This window comes from Phascolarctos cinereus, unplaced genomic scaffold (genome assembly GCF_003287225.1).
Source record: "Phascolarctos cinereus isolate Bilbo 61053 unplaced genomic scaffold, phaCin_HiC Scaffold_2;HRSCAF=192, whole genome shotgun sequence".
Classification (NCBI taxonomy): Eukaryota; Metazoa; Chordata; class Mammalia; order Diprotodontia; family Phascolarctidae; genus Phascolarctos; species Phascolarctos cinereus.
The window spans coordinates 297380137-297398459 of record NW_027555625.1 but is presented as its reverse complement, the minus strand read 5'-3'; the positions used below and the strand labels follow the sequence as shown (position 1 = coordinate 297398459).

Here is an 18323-nt window from a genome sequence, read left to right as displayed (position 1 = left end):
CCCAATATGAAACAGAATCTGCTCTAAGAAAGAGACAAATGAAATTGGGGTACATGTGTCCATGGTTTAATTTCTCAAAGTGGCTTGACGTGCTTTGCATGGGAGTTCAGTCCAAAACTGGGCTCCCTTAAGGGGGCCAGTTTGGAACTGGCTTGGTACAGCGTTATTTGCCCTTCGAAGTGTAGGTGTTCTCAAGGGGTGCCAATCAACTGTGATTGGTTCACGTAGTAGGAGGTAGGACATATTAAAATGAGGTCTTGAGTATGTGCTTTAGATCACAGTCCACAGGGGCCAATTATCACCCACCATCAAAGGAAATACCACCCCCAGTCTTGGAAGTCTGGCTTCACCCAAACCCGAGTAGAATAAAATCAATTTAGGCCTGAGTTGGAGTTTGACCAGAAATAAGAAGATTTGATGCAATCTCATTATCAGAGATGTCCTTCTGAAGAACTTTGTCAGAAGGCTGACTGGGGAAGCTCTGAGTCTCCTGGACACATATGACCAAGAGAAATAATTTTTAACATTGTAAAATGAGGGAGTTGGACTACTTGATCTCTAAGGTCCTTTCCAGTTCTAAATGCTATGATTTTTTAAGTTTACCTTCCTGTGTGTGTGTGGAGGAGGGGGGCGCGGGGGTGGGTAATTGGGGAAGACTTGATAGAAGAGGAAGGATTTGAAATGGGCTTTGAAGAATGGATCAGCCGTCAATAAGAGGAACTGGGAGGCCCATTGTACAGGACCCGATCTATTGACCTCTTAGCTCTGGTTGTGGTATTATCATCAGACCTTTTAAAGATGCCCATGACTTCCACTGTACTATGGTGATGTTCATGATGAAGGTTCTGTGAACCAGGTCAGAGTTGCTCATTGATTCATCCAAGTAGTTGTTATAAAAAGTCTTCTCTAGCTGTTGCACTGGACCTTTGAGGCAAAGTTCTGTTTTGCAGGATTTCTTCTCTCTATACTTTCTCATTTGGTTACTTCATTTGCTCCTGTAGCTTCTACTACCACATCTATGACAATGACTCAAGTCTATCTCTCTGCCCCTGAGCTCTAGTCTTGTATCCTGTATATCCAGTTCACTCTTGGTTATCCCCACCTAGATGCCTCACCAGTATCTCATTCTCCACATATCCCAAACAGAATTCATCTGTTCCCATCTCCTTTGTCTATCCTCACCAACATCTTCACAGAACCTGGCACCATCCCCCCCAGTTAATGAGGCCTTTGATCTATAATCATTTTTGATTCTTCTCTTTTCCTCCAGCCGATCAGTTGCCACATCCTGTAAATTCTGTTTCTACCTCATCTCTCATGCCTATCTCCTTCTTCCTTCCACTGCTACCACCCAAGCTCAGTCCCATATTAACTCTCCCCTGGATTCCTGTAATAGTCTCCCGACTGGTCTTCTGCTTCCAATCTTTCCATCTCAAAATCACCCATTGCCTTCTCTGTCAGCAGTCTTCTTCATGTGCTACTCCGACCATGACACTGAACTCATCATGTCACGTCCTCTGCTCAGAAACCTTCAGTGATTTCCCCCGTTGCCTACTGAATCAAATATAAACTTATGATGTTGGCATTCTGGACCCTTTTTAATCTGTCTCCAACCTACTTTTCTGTACATTTCTGCTAAATTAGATTACTCCTTTCTGTTGTTAGCTCTCCCTTCTGAAACTACTTTATATTTACTTATATAGGCATATGTTATACCCTCCTGTTAGCTATAAGTTCTTTGAGGTCAGGGATTATTTAATTTTTACTTTGAATCTCCAGGACCTAGCCTTCTCACATGGAGAAAGCATTAAATAAATGTTTCTGTCCGAGCCTTTCCATCTTGTTCTGTCTTTTTGCTGTGCCTTTAGTGATGGCATCCCTTAAGTATCCCTGTGCAGTGATGGAAAAAACACTGGATGGGGTCAGAGGATCTGGATTCAAATTCTAGTTCTGTTTACATATAACCTATGTCATTGAGTTGTTAGAAAGAAGCTTTGTAAAGTGCTATGTAAATATAGGCTGCTATTTATGCCAATAATGTCTCTTACATTTCACCTACTTGTCCCCCCATTCTAATATAGGTCCTCATTGCCTGGGTATTGATTAGACTATTGCAATAGCTTTTTTTACAGATCTTTCTGCCTCTCCTATTCCTTCCTCTGATTCATTTTCCATGTACTACCAGACTTATCTTCTCCATACAGAGATATTGTTAAGTTACTTCTCAGCTCAAAATCCTCTACTTTATTCACCTGGAAATTGTGAGTAAATTTTACAGCTGGAACTCAAATCCAGATCTTTTGAATTCAAAATCCTTGGTTCCTGTCCCTCCCAACTTCTACACCCCCTCCATTACACTGTGCAGGACAATATAGAAGAGAACTGGCACTTTGTTTTTGCACCTTCCTAATATGCTTATTATATGATATTATTGTAGAGTTATTTCTATATTTATAGGTACAGCCCTACAATTCTGTTAAGTTCCTTGAAGGCTGGGACTGTGTCTCATCTAAACTTTGCATGTTTCCCCAGTGCCTAACACAAAGCTCTTAATAAATGAATGACTCCATAAATATTACTTGGGAGGTAAAAGGTATTGACTTTTAGTTTGTCAGCCAGGAAACTCTTCCTGAGCCAAGACAAGTTTAGAGAAAAATGTCCAATTTGACTCTTCAGTTGCTGGGAGGGACATTCAGCAAGGAGGAACCACATATATCAGAGAATGTTAAAATGTATGGACTGAAGAATGCTAGTCAAGTCAACAAGCTTTTATTAAGTGCTCACTAAGTGCCAGGCACTGTGCTAGATGATGGGTGCTAGAACTGGAAGAAATACTAATATTAGAATGTAAAATATAAGATGTTAGAGCTTTGGGCTGCTTGGTACTGGCTAAGAAATAGAGTAGTGGATCGGCGGAATAGGTTACGTATGCATGACACAGTAGTCAATGACTGTAGTAATCTATTATTTGATAAACCCAAAGACACCAGCTTCTGGGATAAGAACTCATTCTTTGACAAAAACTGCTGGGAAAACTGGAAGAGAGTATGGCAGAAACTAGGCATAGTTCTTCAGAATCTCAAAATCTCACACCATATACCAAAGTAAAGTCAAAATGGGTTCATGATTTAGATATAAAGGCTGCTTCTGTAAGCAGACTGGGAGAGCAAGGAATAGTTTACATATCAGATTTATGGAGAACAGAAGAATTCATGACCAAACAAGAGATAGAGAACATTATGAAAAGCAAAGTAGGTAACTTTGATTACATTAAGTTGAGAAGTATTTGCACAAACAAAGCCGATACAACCAAGATTAGAAGGAAGGTAGAAAATTGGGAAAGAATTTTTACAACCAGTCTTTCTGATAAGGGCCTCATTTCTAAAATATATAGAGAATTAAGTCAAATTTATAAGAATGCAAGTCATTCCCCAGTTGATAAATGGTCAAAGGATATGAACAGGCAGTTCTCAGATGAAGAAATTAAAGCCATCTATAGTCATTAGAAAAAATGTTCCAAATCACTATTGATTAGTGAAATGCAAATCAAAACAAAACAAAACAACTCTGAGGTACCACATCACACCTATCAGATTGGCCAACATGACAAAACAGGAAAATGATAAATGTTGGAGAACATATGGGAAAATTGAAACACTAATGCATTATTGGTGGAGTTGTGAAATGATCAAACCATTTTGGAGAGCAATTTGAACTGTGCCCAAAGGGCTATCAAAATGTGCATGCCCTGTAACCCAGCAATAGCACTTCTAGGGCTATATCCCAGAGAGATCATACAAATGGGAAAAGGACCTACATGTACAAAAATATTTATAGCAGCTCTTTTTGTGGTGGCAATGAATTGGAAATTGAGAGGATGCACATCATTTGGGGAATGGCTGAACAAGTTGTGGTACGTGAATGTAATGGAATACTATTGTGCTATAAGAAATGAACAGGCTGACTTTAGAAAAACCTAGAAAGACTGGTATGGTCTGATGCTGAGTGAAGTGAGTAGGACCAGGAGACAGTTGTACACAGTAACAGCAACATTGTGCGATGACTAATACTGATAGACTTAACCCTTCTCAGCAATACAAGGATTTAAGACATCTCCAAAGGCCTCATGATGGAAAATGCTATGCACATCCAAAGAAAGAACTATGGAGTTTGAATGCAGATGGAAGCATACTATTTGCTATTTTTTTTCTTCTGTTGTGTTTTGTTTCTTCTTTTTGGCGGTTTCTCCTATAGGTTCTAATTCTTACCTTCAACATCACTAATGTGAAAATGTTTAATAGGAATATATATGTATAGCCTATATCAGATTGCTCACCGTCTTGGGGAGGGAGATGAAGAGGGAGGGGGAGAAAAATTTAAAACTCAAAAGCTTATGGAAGCGATTGTTGCTAATTCAAAATAAATTAATTAAAAAAAAGATGTTAGAGCTTTGGAACCCTAGAATAGAAATGTTAGAACGTAAGATCATAAAACTGGAAAAGAATTTAGAGATCATTTAATCCAGAGGTTCTTAACCAGGTGTTTGTGAATTTATTTTAAAATATTGCAATAACTGTATTATAATATAACTTTTGTAACCTTATGCATTTTATTTTATGCCTTTAAAAACATTTTTCTGAAAAGGGGTCAACAGGTGTTGCTAGACTGCCAAAGAGGCCCATGTTACAGAAAACCTGAAGATCCCCGATCTAGTTCAACCTCTACCCCCATTCCCCTGCCTCATTTTACAGAAGAGGCAGCAGCTGCATGGAGATAAATGACTTGACCACTTTTGTGGTAGCAGCAGAATTAGAATTACAACCCAGGTCTGTTGTCTCCAGTGCAGAATCCTTTCCTCTACACCCTACTGACTGTTGTGTACCTTAGCTATTGGATTATGAACAGGCTGATTTCATGCTTGTTCTTCTGTAGGGAATTAATTAAACAGTGGTTTTTATCATATAAATTGCAATGGTGTAACTGAATCTTCCCCTCTTAGGTTTTGAAATCTGACTCCTTAGACATTTTGTGCAGGACACCTTAACTCAGAGCTCTGAGCTTGAGCTCTGCTTCCCATTGAAGCAAAGGTTGAAACTGTATTCTCCCCAACTGTGTTCTCCCCAGCGATGCTTTCTTTGAGGGAGGCATCTTGGCCTCCTGCAATGATTCCCCGTAGAAAATACTGTAAACTCTGACATTGCCTAGCTGCCTTCTGCCAGCAAGAAGGCTAAGCTTTGCTGGCTGAGTATAGCAATTGATAAGATAAACCCCAGCCTCACTAGTGCATTAGAAATTAAACAGAGATGGTATCAGAGGTCCCAGGAGTTTTAAATTGTGATACAATAGTTTAGCTCTCCCCAAGGCTGGCCCTGTGAGGCAATCCTTTGAGTCTGAAACAATGTTTAGCATCAGTTAAACTGAGCGCTACTGATAGAGAGATTAAGAACCCTATTGTAGCTGGACTTTGATCAGCAGCAGTGAGCAAAACGGTATTCCCCATCTTTAAGGCTGGCTTATAGTTTTAAATTCTTTTCAGAAGGAACCAAGTGAGGTAGAGTCCAGGGCAAAGAACACTGTAAAATGAGGGTAGTTGGATTTGACTTGTCACCAAAGTCCTTTCTTAGCTGTAACAAAACGTGTAGTGTTTAATTAGAAGCCAGAGCCTCCTTGCAGTTTCCCCTCACAGAGTTCCAGGAAGAAGCTTGAAAAGTTCTATATATCCTATTGTTTCCTACTACTCCAAGTCAGCAGGGTGTCCTGGAAAAATCTTCCCAGATTAGAAGAAGTGACCTGTGTCTGACCCTCTAGCTCTCACACCCAGTGTCTTCCTGAGTAATCTCCTTTGGAGTGGACATATATGAATGAAGGGCTTTGTTATAATGCAAAGGTCACTGACTTTGAATTTTCTGACTTATTTGTATGTGAAACAGTATCATAGAATGTTCAAGTTGAAAGGGGCTTCAGAGATTTTCAAATACAACACAGAAGGATTTTCCCAAACTCTCTTGAAATAGGATAGATTTGTGTTCCATAAGAGAATTCTGATGTGATATTTCCCCCTTTTGAGATGTTAAATATGAAGTTACTACTTTTATAGGTCAAAACAGCTGGGATTATATTGGTGATGCGGGTAGCAGACTGCTGCATCCAGTAGGTGGTTTCAGAAGTTGCTGCAGCTAAGAACAGTTTATCATTTCGTGGGGCCACCCTACTAATGATAAAACTCTCCACACTTAACCAGGCTCGCTCTCCTATGAGAGACTTGGAGTCCAATTACTGTTTGGACTTGAAACCTTTCCAGCTTGCCTAGGCTTTCCAGAGTTTTACTCTGCTTGAATAACCTTGAGGAATCGAGGGTCACCTACTGTGCCATGCATTGTCAATGCCATGGTTGAACATTGAAGGAGAATCAAATAAAATATGTATCAATAACACTTATATATATATACAGTTTTCCAGCATGAAAATAGGACTAATTTCCTTTATTTTGACCCAATATTTCCTGGGGGAATTTCTTTTTTAAATTAAACTATTTTCAGTTAGCAAATTAGCAATATTTTTTTTTCTTCTTGCTATTCCCCTTCCCCCCAAAAAAATTCTTCTAAAAATAAGTATTGCCAAATGAAACAAATTCCCACATTGGTCATGTCCAAAAATGTGTGTCACATCCTGGGTATTTAATCACCTTTGTCAGGAAATGGGCATATTTTTCATTATGGTCCCCTGTAATCCTGGTTGATCATTGTGCTGATCTCCTAGAGTTTTTGTAGGTCTTTTAAAATTGTTACTTTGTACAGTGTTGTTATAGTATAGATTGTTCTATTGGTTCTGGTCATTTCACTTTGCATTAGTTCATACAAATCTTCAGAGATGAAACCATCTCTGTAATAATTTTTTATAGTATAATAGTATTCCATTATATTCCCATGGCATAATTTATTCAGTTATTCCCAGTTGAGAGACACTCCCTCATTTTTCAGCTCCTTGTCACTACAAAAAGATCTACAGTAAATATTTTTGTACATCTAGGGCTCTAGGGTATAGACCTAGAAGTGGTATCACTGTGCGTCTGGGGTATTTCATAGGCCCTTGGAACTGGCGTTCATGAGTTTCCTCATTATATTTCAAGGGAAAAAAAGTTCTCTGGCCAAATTTGTTTGGGAAACATTGATCTAGTCTAACCCATTCATTTTTCATATGGGAAAACTAATGAAAGATGAGGGGTTTGCCCAAAGCCCACACAGTTACCTTGTTAATGGCATAACCAGGACTAGAACCCAGGTCTCCTGGTTCTTCTTCCAGTGTTTTTTCCACTGTGTCATGCACTCTTTTGTATTTAGATTTCCTTAGAAAGATCTATATCTCTAGACTAGAGGTTCTAACCTGGGTCCTATACCCACAAGGGGTCTGTGGATAGATTTCAGGGGGTCCATGAACTTGAACGGGAAAAAAAAATCTATCTTTATTTTTCAAGAACCTTCTGCCGAAATTTGGCATTTTCTTCAGTTATATGAGAAGGAGTTCATAGTTCCCACCAGACTGCGAAAGGGATCCCTGATACAAGCAGGGTTAAGAACCCTGCACTGAAAGTTTTTGTTGTGCTCAAAGTAACTGCGAGCAGATCAGTGTTGGCTCAGTTTTAGAGTGTTTAAGGAAGAGTACGGGGCAAGAACAGTGAGAAGGTGGGAAGCGGCCAGGTTATGAAGAGCTTTGAATGCTAAACAGAGGATTTTATCCTTGGAACCACTGGTGCCCACTGGCAGTGGGGAGAAGGCAACATCATCAGACTAATAGAAGAATCATCTTGGCCGGTGAGTAGCCTGCATATGGCCCGCAACCTTCCCTAGTGGCCTGAATCAGATTAAAAATGTCATCAGGAATATTTAACAAAATACAGTAAAATACCATAAAACAAAAAATGTTAATATGTGGTTCTTAATGTGTGGTTTAGTGGGCCCCATTTCTTTTGGAATTTGTTACCATGAGAGTAGAGGTTGGCTTGGAGTGTGGAGGGCTGTTGAGGCATGGAGGCCAATTAGAAGACTATGCTGGTAATCCAGACAAGAGGCGGGGAGGGCTTTAACTAGGATCGTGGTTGTGGAAGTGGAGAGAAGGGCATACATGTATGTGAGATGTGGTGAAGGTAGAAACAAGATTTCTGCTGCATTGGCTATAGGAAGTAAAGGAGAGTGAGAGATGGAGTGTAGCCTGGGTGATGGGGAAGATGGTGGCCTAGCAGTGATAGGGAAGTTTGGAAGCAAGGGAGGATGTAGAGGAAAAGGTGATAGTTCTGTCTTGGATATGTTGAGTTTTGAGTTGCCTAAAGAACCTGGATTTGGAATCAGATGATGCTGGTTTGAATCTTGTCTGTTCTCCTTCCTATTCCTTGATCATTTGACCTCTTAGAGCCTCGGTCCTCTTATCTATAAAGTAGGGGTATTGAACTAAATAATGTCTTAGAGCCCTTCCAGTTCTAAATTCTATTATCCTGTGAACCGACTGTCTCAAATTTTGCTGAACTTGTTTTTGATAAAACTAATTAGTGATATTAAGTTGGTTTTCCTGTAGAGAATGGTAATGACCCAACTGGCAACTTCTGTGGGATCTTTGCAGTTCTTTACAGACCTCTAGCCAGCATGCCACCTCATTGTGTCAGCCTCTTACTGTTGGGGAGGAGGAGAGCACTGCCTTCTTTGGGTAGAATCCATATATTTAGACCTGGAAAGGACCTAAGAGATCCTTTCTCAAACGTCTTTATTTACAGGTGAGAAAACTGAGACCAAGAGAAGTTAAGGTCACACAAGTGGTAAACAGTGATAGGATTATAACTAGAAATTTTTGCATCTGGGGCAAGGTAGGGAAGATAGGAAGAGAGGTTTGGGTCATGGAACTCCTTTGAGTGGCCCTGGTTGGAGGAGGGAGGAAACATCCTAGGACAGCTCAAGATTTCAATGTTGTGGAGGAATTAGTTGCTGCTGAGGGTGAGGTGTGTGTGTGACCTGTGGTCAGAGGAAGTGTTCCCACACATGAAGCCACTGTTGCCTGCCAAGACTTTGTCTACAGCAGTGGGGTGCCTCACCAGGGATTTCCTCTTGCAAAGATGTATCCTCTCTATTGAGAAACACTCACCCATTGCTACAACAGTATTTTTTCTTGTGACAACTCTGTAGGGCAAATATCCCCGTTCTACAGTTGAGGAAACTGAGGCAAAGAGAGGTGAAGTAACTTGCCTAGAGTCACACAGCTAAGAAGTGGCTCAGGCTGGATTTGAACTGAGTCTTCCTCACTTCAGACCTAGCACTCTATCTATTGTACCACTTGGTTTCCTAAGTGACTTGTCCAGGATTAAGCAGCCAGTATGTGTCAGTGACCATACACATGACACAGAGTCTGGTTCTCCTGTCTATTACTCCACACTGCTTGCAACAGTTTCATCATTTAATGAGAAGTAGTGTGGTGTGGAAAGAGGACTGGACTTGGAGCCAGGAGAGTGGGTTCAGATTGTGGCACCAGTGCTTATGAGTTATGTGAAAATTAAAAACTCACTTCACCTCTCTGACCTGTTTCCTCATCTGTACAATGAATGGATGTTTTTTTTAAGTGCTTTTATGTGCATAATACTGTGGTAAGCACTGGGCTTGCGAATAGAAAAAATCAAGTGGTCCCTGCTCTTTAGGAGCTCTCGTTCTGATGGGGGAGACCACAAATGGAAGATTTCAGCTGTCAGATGGAAAGGTCCTGTGGTCCTTAGAGTCCAGCAGCAAAGCAGAGGGGTAATGCCTCTTCTTTGATATCATTTCCCATGATGAAATCATATCAGTTTCTGATGTTGAACCATTTTACAGTGACACGGACTTTGGTGCCAAGAACATTCTATTTTGGATTTTCAGTTGGGGTGGTTATAGCACCTTCAGGAGCAGTTAGTTACCTGCCTGCATCTCCACAGGGATTACTTCCCAGGATGGTGGCACTGGGCTAGAAGCATCTGAAGGCTCTTGGGCTTAGCATCTTGGCCTGTCTCCATCAAAGTTTGAGGGGAGATGGTGGTAAAGGTGGTAGTGGTGGTGATGGTGGTGATGGTAGTGATAGTGGTGGTGGCGATAGTGGTGGTGGCGGTGATGGTGGTGGTGGTGGTGGTTTGACTTGCTTAGTACATGTTGCCTTTTTTGACTCTCCCTTGGGGTACCTTGTTGCCTCAGTGGCAGTAGTTGGCAATTGGTAGAGATGGCTGGCCTCTTCTATTTGTTATCTCTGTTAGGGGATTTAGGTATACAAGGTACCTTGTTGTGTGTTTTTTTATGAAAAGCTCTCTATAACCATAAGAGTCATGTCTCTGGATGATGACTGTGAGGGCTGAGATAGAAATAGTACCACTGTTCTGAGGGGTTGAGGATGGTGTAGGGAGTAGGGGATGTGCTGCCATTCCCAAGGCTCTCATGTCCATCTGCCTGTTGGTTAGCAGTTATTGCTTTTAGTAATAATAAGAAAGGTCTTCCCTTCTACACAATGACCTCAGTGAGGCTGTAGTAACTGAGTTAGAATCAGGTCTGTGGGCAGCGCTATTCCTATGGCTTTTGTTACATGGGCCTAGGCTGTCTCCATTGGGGTCAGTGATGGATTTAATGATACAGAGTTGTCATGAGGGAAGTGCTTTGCAAACTGTAAAGCACTATATAAATATGAGTTATTACCCTAAATAACAGTGTGAACTTTTAACTCCTATCAATAAGATTCTTTCTAGCAACAGGAACATTTGAAAGAAATTTCTTCCTAAGCTATCCTTACTTTGCTGGTTGGCATTAGGATTTCCAGTTCATAATGTGGCCCTTGTGTGTTATCAATTCTGCTAATACTGGGCTGTACATTAGCCTATTCCCTCCTGGGCAGTGCCCACATTTCCCTCATTAGGACTAAATTTACCTCTGCCCTATACAACCATGGGCTTAAATCATTTTTATTGTCAATTATTTATGAGAGAAATGTTGAATTCTAAAACAGAGATGGGGAAAATTAGTCATGTGTTATTTTCATCTTTATGCACTTATTCTGACATTAGCAGGGAATACTCAGTTTTTAAAATATGTTGAATTGGCCAAGTATGAGAATACCAAGTGTATTAGTTCATTCTATGAAAAGAAGGGCATCAGGTGAGTCAACATTATAAAGAGAGAGAGTTGTAGGAATGGTGGTTATACACATGCAATAAATAATATGGTGATAGTCTCTATGCCTAATGCCATCCTTCCTTTTCACCTGCTGAATTCTTTAAACCCAACTCAATAATAATAAAAATGATACTTTTATATACAGCTTTAAAGTTTATGAAGCACTCTAGAAATATACTTACAATGGTTCTCCCATGAAAGTACCTTAATCTCCATCACCTCTTCCATGTAGCCATTCCTGATTCTTCCCAGTTACTAATGACCTTTCCTCTTCCCTCCCCCGAATGTATTTACTGTGTCTCAGATTTTCAATGAATTTATCAGTTACCTCTAATAAACTAAGCACTGTGAGGGCAGGGACCAGGTCTTCTAAATTTTGTATTTATTTCAGTCGTAAGTGCAGGGGCCTGTTAAGAGTAAGTACTTAATAAAGGTTGATTCATTTGGTGGTAAGTAGACTTATGCCTAGGGGTGTTAAGGCTACTGGGGTTTGGTCATTTACTCAAATTATTATGAACCAACCATCTGATTTGTGCCTTGGAAGAATGGCTGAACAAGATGTCTGTCAGTTTTTTTTTTAAACATAAGGGCTCATTTAAAATGAATTTATGGTATACTTCGCAAAAAAGAATGTTGGTTTGGGTGATGTTTGGTATACACTACCAAATACCAGGTATACCTGTACTGGCCTCTTCTCACAGTTTCCTTTGTGTAAAAGTTAGTGTTTGGGGGAAAAGTCTATACGGATCAGTTAGTCTAATTTAGTTTAGATCACTGTGGGGATAATAATGCACATTTCTATTGTTCTTTTCATAATTTCATCATGATAAATCCATGAAGCAGAGAGTGCAGAGATCAGTTTACACAAGGGAAAATAGGCTTCGAGGGGCCATGTCTTATCCCATGGTCATACAGCTTGTAGTGTTGAAGCTGGAATTTGAGCCCAGGGTGCCTTACTCCAAGCCCAAGTTTTTTTTCCTGCTGAATCAGGATGATTCTCTGACAGAGTGGAAAGAACATGAGACTGGAGGAATCTTAGACTCTAATCCTAACTCTGCCACACATTGTGTGACTTTAGGTGAAGCCTTTGGGGCTTATTTTCTTCACCTGTAAAATTGAGGACGTTGAAAGGCATAGCTAAATTCTAAGTTCCCTTCCAGCTCTAAAATTTTGCTCTTCCAAGTCTTAGATACCCAGGAATTTTTACACGTGTCTTCTCTAACAATATGCTCAGTAGCACTAACATTAATCTTAAATACTTTGTTTGGCCACTGCCTATTTCTCTCCCCATTCTTCCATTTTGCCCCAACAAGTTCTGATTGAAATGTTACACAGTGTGGGTCAAACCTCTTTAGTCTTCCCCTCCAAGACAAAGTATCTCCAAGACCTAACTGTGACTGGGTTTGTCAGTGAGCTTCTTTCTTCTACTTGCTGGTTCACCCAGTCTGTACAGTGAAGAGTGCTGGTTAATAAATGGCCTTTTGTTCAGAAGGTCAATTGAAGCTACTATGGTGATGCTGCTAAAAGTAATTTGCAGTTAGAAAATATGTAATTCAAGGCAAGTTTTCTTATGTGATGCCCTCTGACACAAGGTACTTTGTTGGGTGCTTCTTATGAAAAGCTCCCTATGCCACTCCACACACTGAAGCCAGAGCTACAGCACAGGGAAGAATCATTTGTCTATATTTCACAAAGACTGCCTTGATCCCGAGGGGCGAGTGGTGGAGGGGGAGGGAGACTGAAAAAGAAAAAGGGCATTAATCCTGAAAAGTTCGCTGCTAATTGTCTTCCATTTCAGCACAGCCCCTTCAGTGCTATCACACATGCCCCATCTCCTTTGTCTGGTTCAGCTTTGCTGCAGGCTGTAGCCATCTTGAAATGTGCTGAGTGTGCTTTCTTTTGTAATGCATTCTGGGAATAGCATCATTTCTCTAACCCAGCATTCGCCCACCAGCAGTTGCTACTAGTGATTTACAGCAAATGGAACTGATTGCCATCAATACCTCATGGGAGATGGTAGAAATAGTGGATGCTCAATGCTCATCTATTGAAAATGTTTTCCCATCCATAGTTGTGTGTGTTTGAGAGAGATGAGAGGAGGAGTAATTAGGGGTTAATTTTAATTTCCTGGAAGTTAGGGGTGGGTGTGGGAGATAAACCCAATAGATTCATAGATTGTTAAAGCAGGAAGGAACCTTAGAATGTAGTCACATGTTTATAGATTTTTAAAGTTGGAAGAGACCTTAGAATGGAGAACATAGAATACTGGCACTATAGAAGAAGCCTTAGAACATAGAAAACAGACTGTCAATGCTGAAAGGGAGTATAGACCATAGATTGTTGAAACTAGAATGGACCTTAGAGAAGATGTAGAGCAAGATTTTAAGGACTAGGAAACTGAGACCCACAGAGGTGAGGTGACTTGTTATCACACAGTTAATAATAAAATTTATATAACACTTTAAGGTTTACAAAACATTTTTCTCCTAACAGTGGTATTATGTAGATAGTACAAATATCCCTCTTTTATAGATGATGAAACTGAAACACAAAGAAATAAAATTACTTGCCTAAGGTCACCAGCTAATAAATAGCACAGTATTTTCATCTAGACTTCCTCGCACAAAATCCAGGATTTTTGCTGGTTAGAGACATAGCTATTATTCATTCATCTCACAGCATGGTATTTTAGTGCTTACGGAGTTTGGCTCCTTTAGTGAGTAGTAAGCAGTGAAAGTCAGGATGGCCTTGGGGTTAGGAAGAACTGAGTTAGAGCCCTGCCCCTGACAAATACTGAGTATGTGAACTTGAGCAAGTCTCTTAACTTCTCAGTGCCCCCAGGCAACTCTCTCAGACTCAAAGTTGTAGAGCTGCAACTAGTAGAGGAAAATCCTCAGGCATGAAATCCTACCCTGATGAAATCACAGATCCAGAGACAGAGAGAGACTGTTAGTTTTTGGCTGACTAGCATTTTAGTGACCAAAAGCAAATCTTGAGATTTGACTGAGCACAGTAAGATTCTCTTAAGTCTTTATCTCTTTATCTTAAGTCTAATAAGAGAGGCAATAATTTAGACAACTTTGTACAAACAAGATATGGACAGGGCAAACTGGAGATAATCAACAGAAGGAAGGCACTAGCATTAAGGGTATCAGGGATGATTTCTTGTAGAAGTTGGGATTTTAGTTGGAACTTGCAGGAATTCAATAAACTTTTTAGTCCCTACTGTGTATCAGGCACTGTGCTAAAGACTGGAGATATAAATATGAGAAAGAAAGATAGTCCCTGTCCTCAAGGAACTTACAATATAACAGGGAAGGCAACACAAGAAAGGAAGGTGAAAAGCTGAAGGGTGGAGTGGGGATGGAACACCAAAGGGGTGTGATGTTCTGTGGAATTAAAACAAGCAGAGCTGCTGATAGAGAGTGGAGAGTTACCTGGAAAGTTCAGGTCCCAGCCCTCTATAAAGAAAGGCTTTGTGAAGAGTTTAGTGAAGGGGAGAGGTGACAGAGTTGAGAAGGTGTTGAGTATCAAATGAAAAGAAAGCCAGGGAAACCAAGAAATGGAGATGAGAAGGGAGAGAATTCCAGACCTAGGGGACTGCCAGAAAAAAATGCCCTTTAAAGTAGGAAGGGGTAGGTTATGAAGGACTTCAAAAGCCAAACAGACTATTTTATATTTGATAAGGAGCCATGGGGGTTAACTGAATAAAGGGAAGGGTGTAGGGGCAAGATAATAAGCTCAGTTTTGGATATTTTGAGTTTAAGATGTCTCTGGGATGTCCAGTGTAAGACTTTTAATAGAGATAGGAGACTGGAAGTCAGGGGAGAGGTTTTGGGGCTGGATAAGTAGATTTGGAAATCATCCCACATAGAGATGATAATTGGATCCATGGGAGCTGATGAAATCACTAAGTGAAATACTAAAGAAAAAAGAAGGTGCAAGACAGAGCCCTGTAGACACCCACTACTAGCAGATTTGACTTGAACAAAGATCTAGCAACAGAGATTGAAAAGGAGTGATCAGATAGGACGAGAACTAGAAGAAAGTAGTATCGTGGAAATAGAGAGAGGGAGGGAGGGAGGGAGAGAGAGAGAGAGAGAGAGAGAGAGAGAGAGAGAGAGAGAGAGAGAGAGAGAGAGAGAGAGAATGAATATTAGGAAGAGGGTGATTACCAGTGTCATAAGTTTCAGAGAGGCCAAGAAGGATGAGGATTGGAAAAAAAGGTCATTAGATTTTGCATTTAAGAGATCAATGACAACTTTGGAGAGAGCAGTTTCAGTTGAATGATGAGGTTAGAAGTCAGACTGTGTTAAGAGAGTGAGAGAAAAGGAAATGGAGAGATCCATGAGACATCCATGGATGACCATTTTGAGGAATTTAGGTACAAAAAGGAAAAGAGATATGGAACTAGCTATTGGGAAAGGACAGATCAAGTAAGGTTTTTTGAGGATAGGGGAAACATGGGCATGTTTGTAGGCAGTAGGAAAGCAGCCAGTAGACATAGAGATCCTGAAGAGAAGTGAGAGTGAGAATGGTAGAAGGGCCAGTCTGCCGCAGAAGACAAGGATGGAATGGGATCGCCTGTGCATGTAGAGTGGTTTGCTTTGGCAAGTGAAAGGCCTCCTTTTCAAATGAGACAGGGGTGAAGAAGAGAGCAAAAGAAGGCATCTGAATAATGTGATATGAGAAAAAGAAAAGGAGTTCTTAGTGAGAGACCTCAATTTTTTTCAGTGAAATAGGAGGCAAAGTTCGCAGCTGAGAAACTGGGGAAGGGGAGCCATAGGAGGTTTGAGGAGGGATCAAAGTTTTGGAAAAGCCTCTGGTGAGTGGGATAATGAGTCAGTGAACATATGAAAGGATTGGCTTGCTACAGTAAGGGACCAGTTGAGACTATGTAACATAAATCTATAGGGGATCCAGTCGACCCAGTTCTGTGGTTTTTTTCCCTCTCTAACTTTTAGTAGCATGTGAGTATGAACAAATACAGCAGACGTTGGGACTAATCTAAGGCTCAGACTTGGGAAGTAGGCTAAGGAGGAAAGTGATTTAACGGGAGAGTGTAGCTTTGTGCTAGTTCACCAAGGGGTCAAGATGGGGAAGGGAAGAAAGTATAGCTAGCATGAGTGATGGCCTGGGAAACAACTGGAGGGTGGAGGAATTGGAGGTCACGTGGTAAGAACAAAGAACAGAGTTCAGGGTTACAAGGCAGAGGGAGAGGTGGAATGACAACAGATTGTGATCAGATAAGGGAGTTTCATAGTTCAGAAACATGGAAGTGGTGCATTTGTGGGTGATGGCAAGATCAAAGGTATGGACATCTTTATTTGTAGCTGAGGTGGGATGGAAGAGCAGATCATGGGAAATGAGTAAGTTGATGAGGTTAGGGTACCTGAAGGAGTATCATTATGTCTTCTATCATGAGGGCAGTTGGGGAGGAATGAAAGACTGTGAGCCAGAAGAAAGAAGGGGAGGGTCCTGGAGGTCCATAAACAACTTTTATTAGAATTTTGATTGGGTTGTAGATATGGATTGAGTGAAGCTCAAAGGAGAAGAGGCTACTGAGTGAAGGGGGTAGAGTGAGAACTTGGAGTGGCAGGGGGTGGGAGGAATATTCTGACTCCTCCGCATTGACCAGTGAGCTGGAGGGAATGAGTGTAAGTGAAATCAGTGCTGTGATGGCTGTGAAGGTGACCATCAAGCTGTGTCATCAGAAGGGAGCCAGGTGTCAGAGCCAAAAAATGGAAGGAATGGGAAAGGAAGAGCTTTAGGATGAAAGGATGGCTTTTATCTATGGAGTATTCATGCCAGGGAAAGAGTGAGACATTGTGGGGTTTGGGTTGAAGGGGATTGGGAATAAGGGCCTGGCCAGTGGGAGACTGAGAACAGTTATGAATCACTGGGACAAGGAAGAGATGAGCAGGTGGGATTTTGTTAATCAGTGAGGAACAAGTTCAAGTAGGTATATAAAAGATAACTGTATTTGAAAAGCTGTTACCCCGAAGAAGTATTAGACTTGCTCTGGCCTTCTCTCTGTCCCTGAGACACAGCTTTTCGTGTCTCATCTCTTTGCCTTGCACTGACCATCCCACATGCCTGGAATGCATTCCTTTTTTACCTCGGCCTTTCCTGGCTCCCTTCCTTCCCCTCTCCTCAACTGCTAGTGCCCTCCTTCTTAAATGATCTTTTATTTAACTACCTTGTATGTATTTGCATTTATATTGTGCTGTATACACATAGATATAGCTGTATATCATACATAGTCTCTCTCATTAGAATGTAACTCTTTCTGAGCAAATATTGCATTGTCTTTGTGCTTGTATGTCTAGCACATGGCACATACTTGATATTTAATAGATAACTTGCTGATTGATTTCTGCCTAGCCACAGAAGACAGAACTGGCCAAAGGTTGCAAAGAGGCAAATTATGCCTCTTAAATTATGCCTTATAAGGAAAATCTTCATCATAGTTAGACCTATTCAAAAGTTGAATGGATTACCTGGGGAGGTCTTAATAATATTATTAATAATAGAAGGCATTTATATACCATTTTAAGGTTGGAAAAGTACTTTACATATATTATCTCATTTGATCCTCACAACATCCTTTTTTACAGATGAGAAGACTTTACAGATGAGGTTTAGAGAGGTGTGGCTTGCACAGGGTCACATATCCAGGCAGTGTCTAGGGTAGGATTTGAATTCAGGTCTTCTTCCTGTACTTTAGGAAAATCACATTAGTAGCTGAATGGAGAATGGATTGGAATGAGGAGAGGCTCATGTCAGGCAGACCTACCAGCAGGGTATTACTCCAGGTGTGAGGTGATGAGGGCCTACACCAGGGGAGTAGTAGCGTCAGAAGAGAGAAGGGAGAAGAGGAGAGGATAGCATGTACATAAGAATACACAAAATAGGTACAGTGGGATTTGCAGGGGAGGCATTCATCAGAGCTGGGGCTTCAGGAAAGACTTTCTGTACAGAAGCTGGCTGAACTGAGTCTTGAAGGAAACTAGAAGTTGTAAGAGCTGATACGAGTTTTGTCAATAAGCAGAAACCACCAGTGGTGCTGGATGGAATGTCTGATTGATTGACACTTCACTGAGTAGAGCTGGGCTTCCTTTGATGGGATGGCTCTGGGAAACTTATTAAGGTTTCAGG

The 18323-nt window shown here is 40.9% G+C and overlaps 1 protein-coding gene across 9 annotated transcripts in view; it reads left to right on the top strand.

The window, feature by feature from the left end:
• The window catches only part of MVB12B (multivesicular body subunit 12B), a 290946-nt gene that overhangs the window by 11730 nt on the left and 260893 nt on the right, over nt 1–18323 (top strand). Inside the window, exon 1 of one of the 9 annotated variants that reach the window (XM_078150117.1) lies at nt 15340–16476. The exons of the other annotated variants lie outside the window; for them this stretch is intronic. Within the exon in view, the coding sequence (XP_078006243.1) occupies nt 16438–16476 (39 nt within the window). The 5' untranslated portion in view covers nt 15340–16437. Of the gene's footprint in view, nt 1–15339; nt 16477–18323 lie in introns of those variants that run through there. 9 annotated transcript variants of the gene reach the window in all.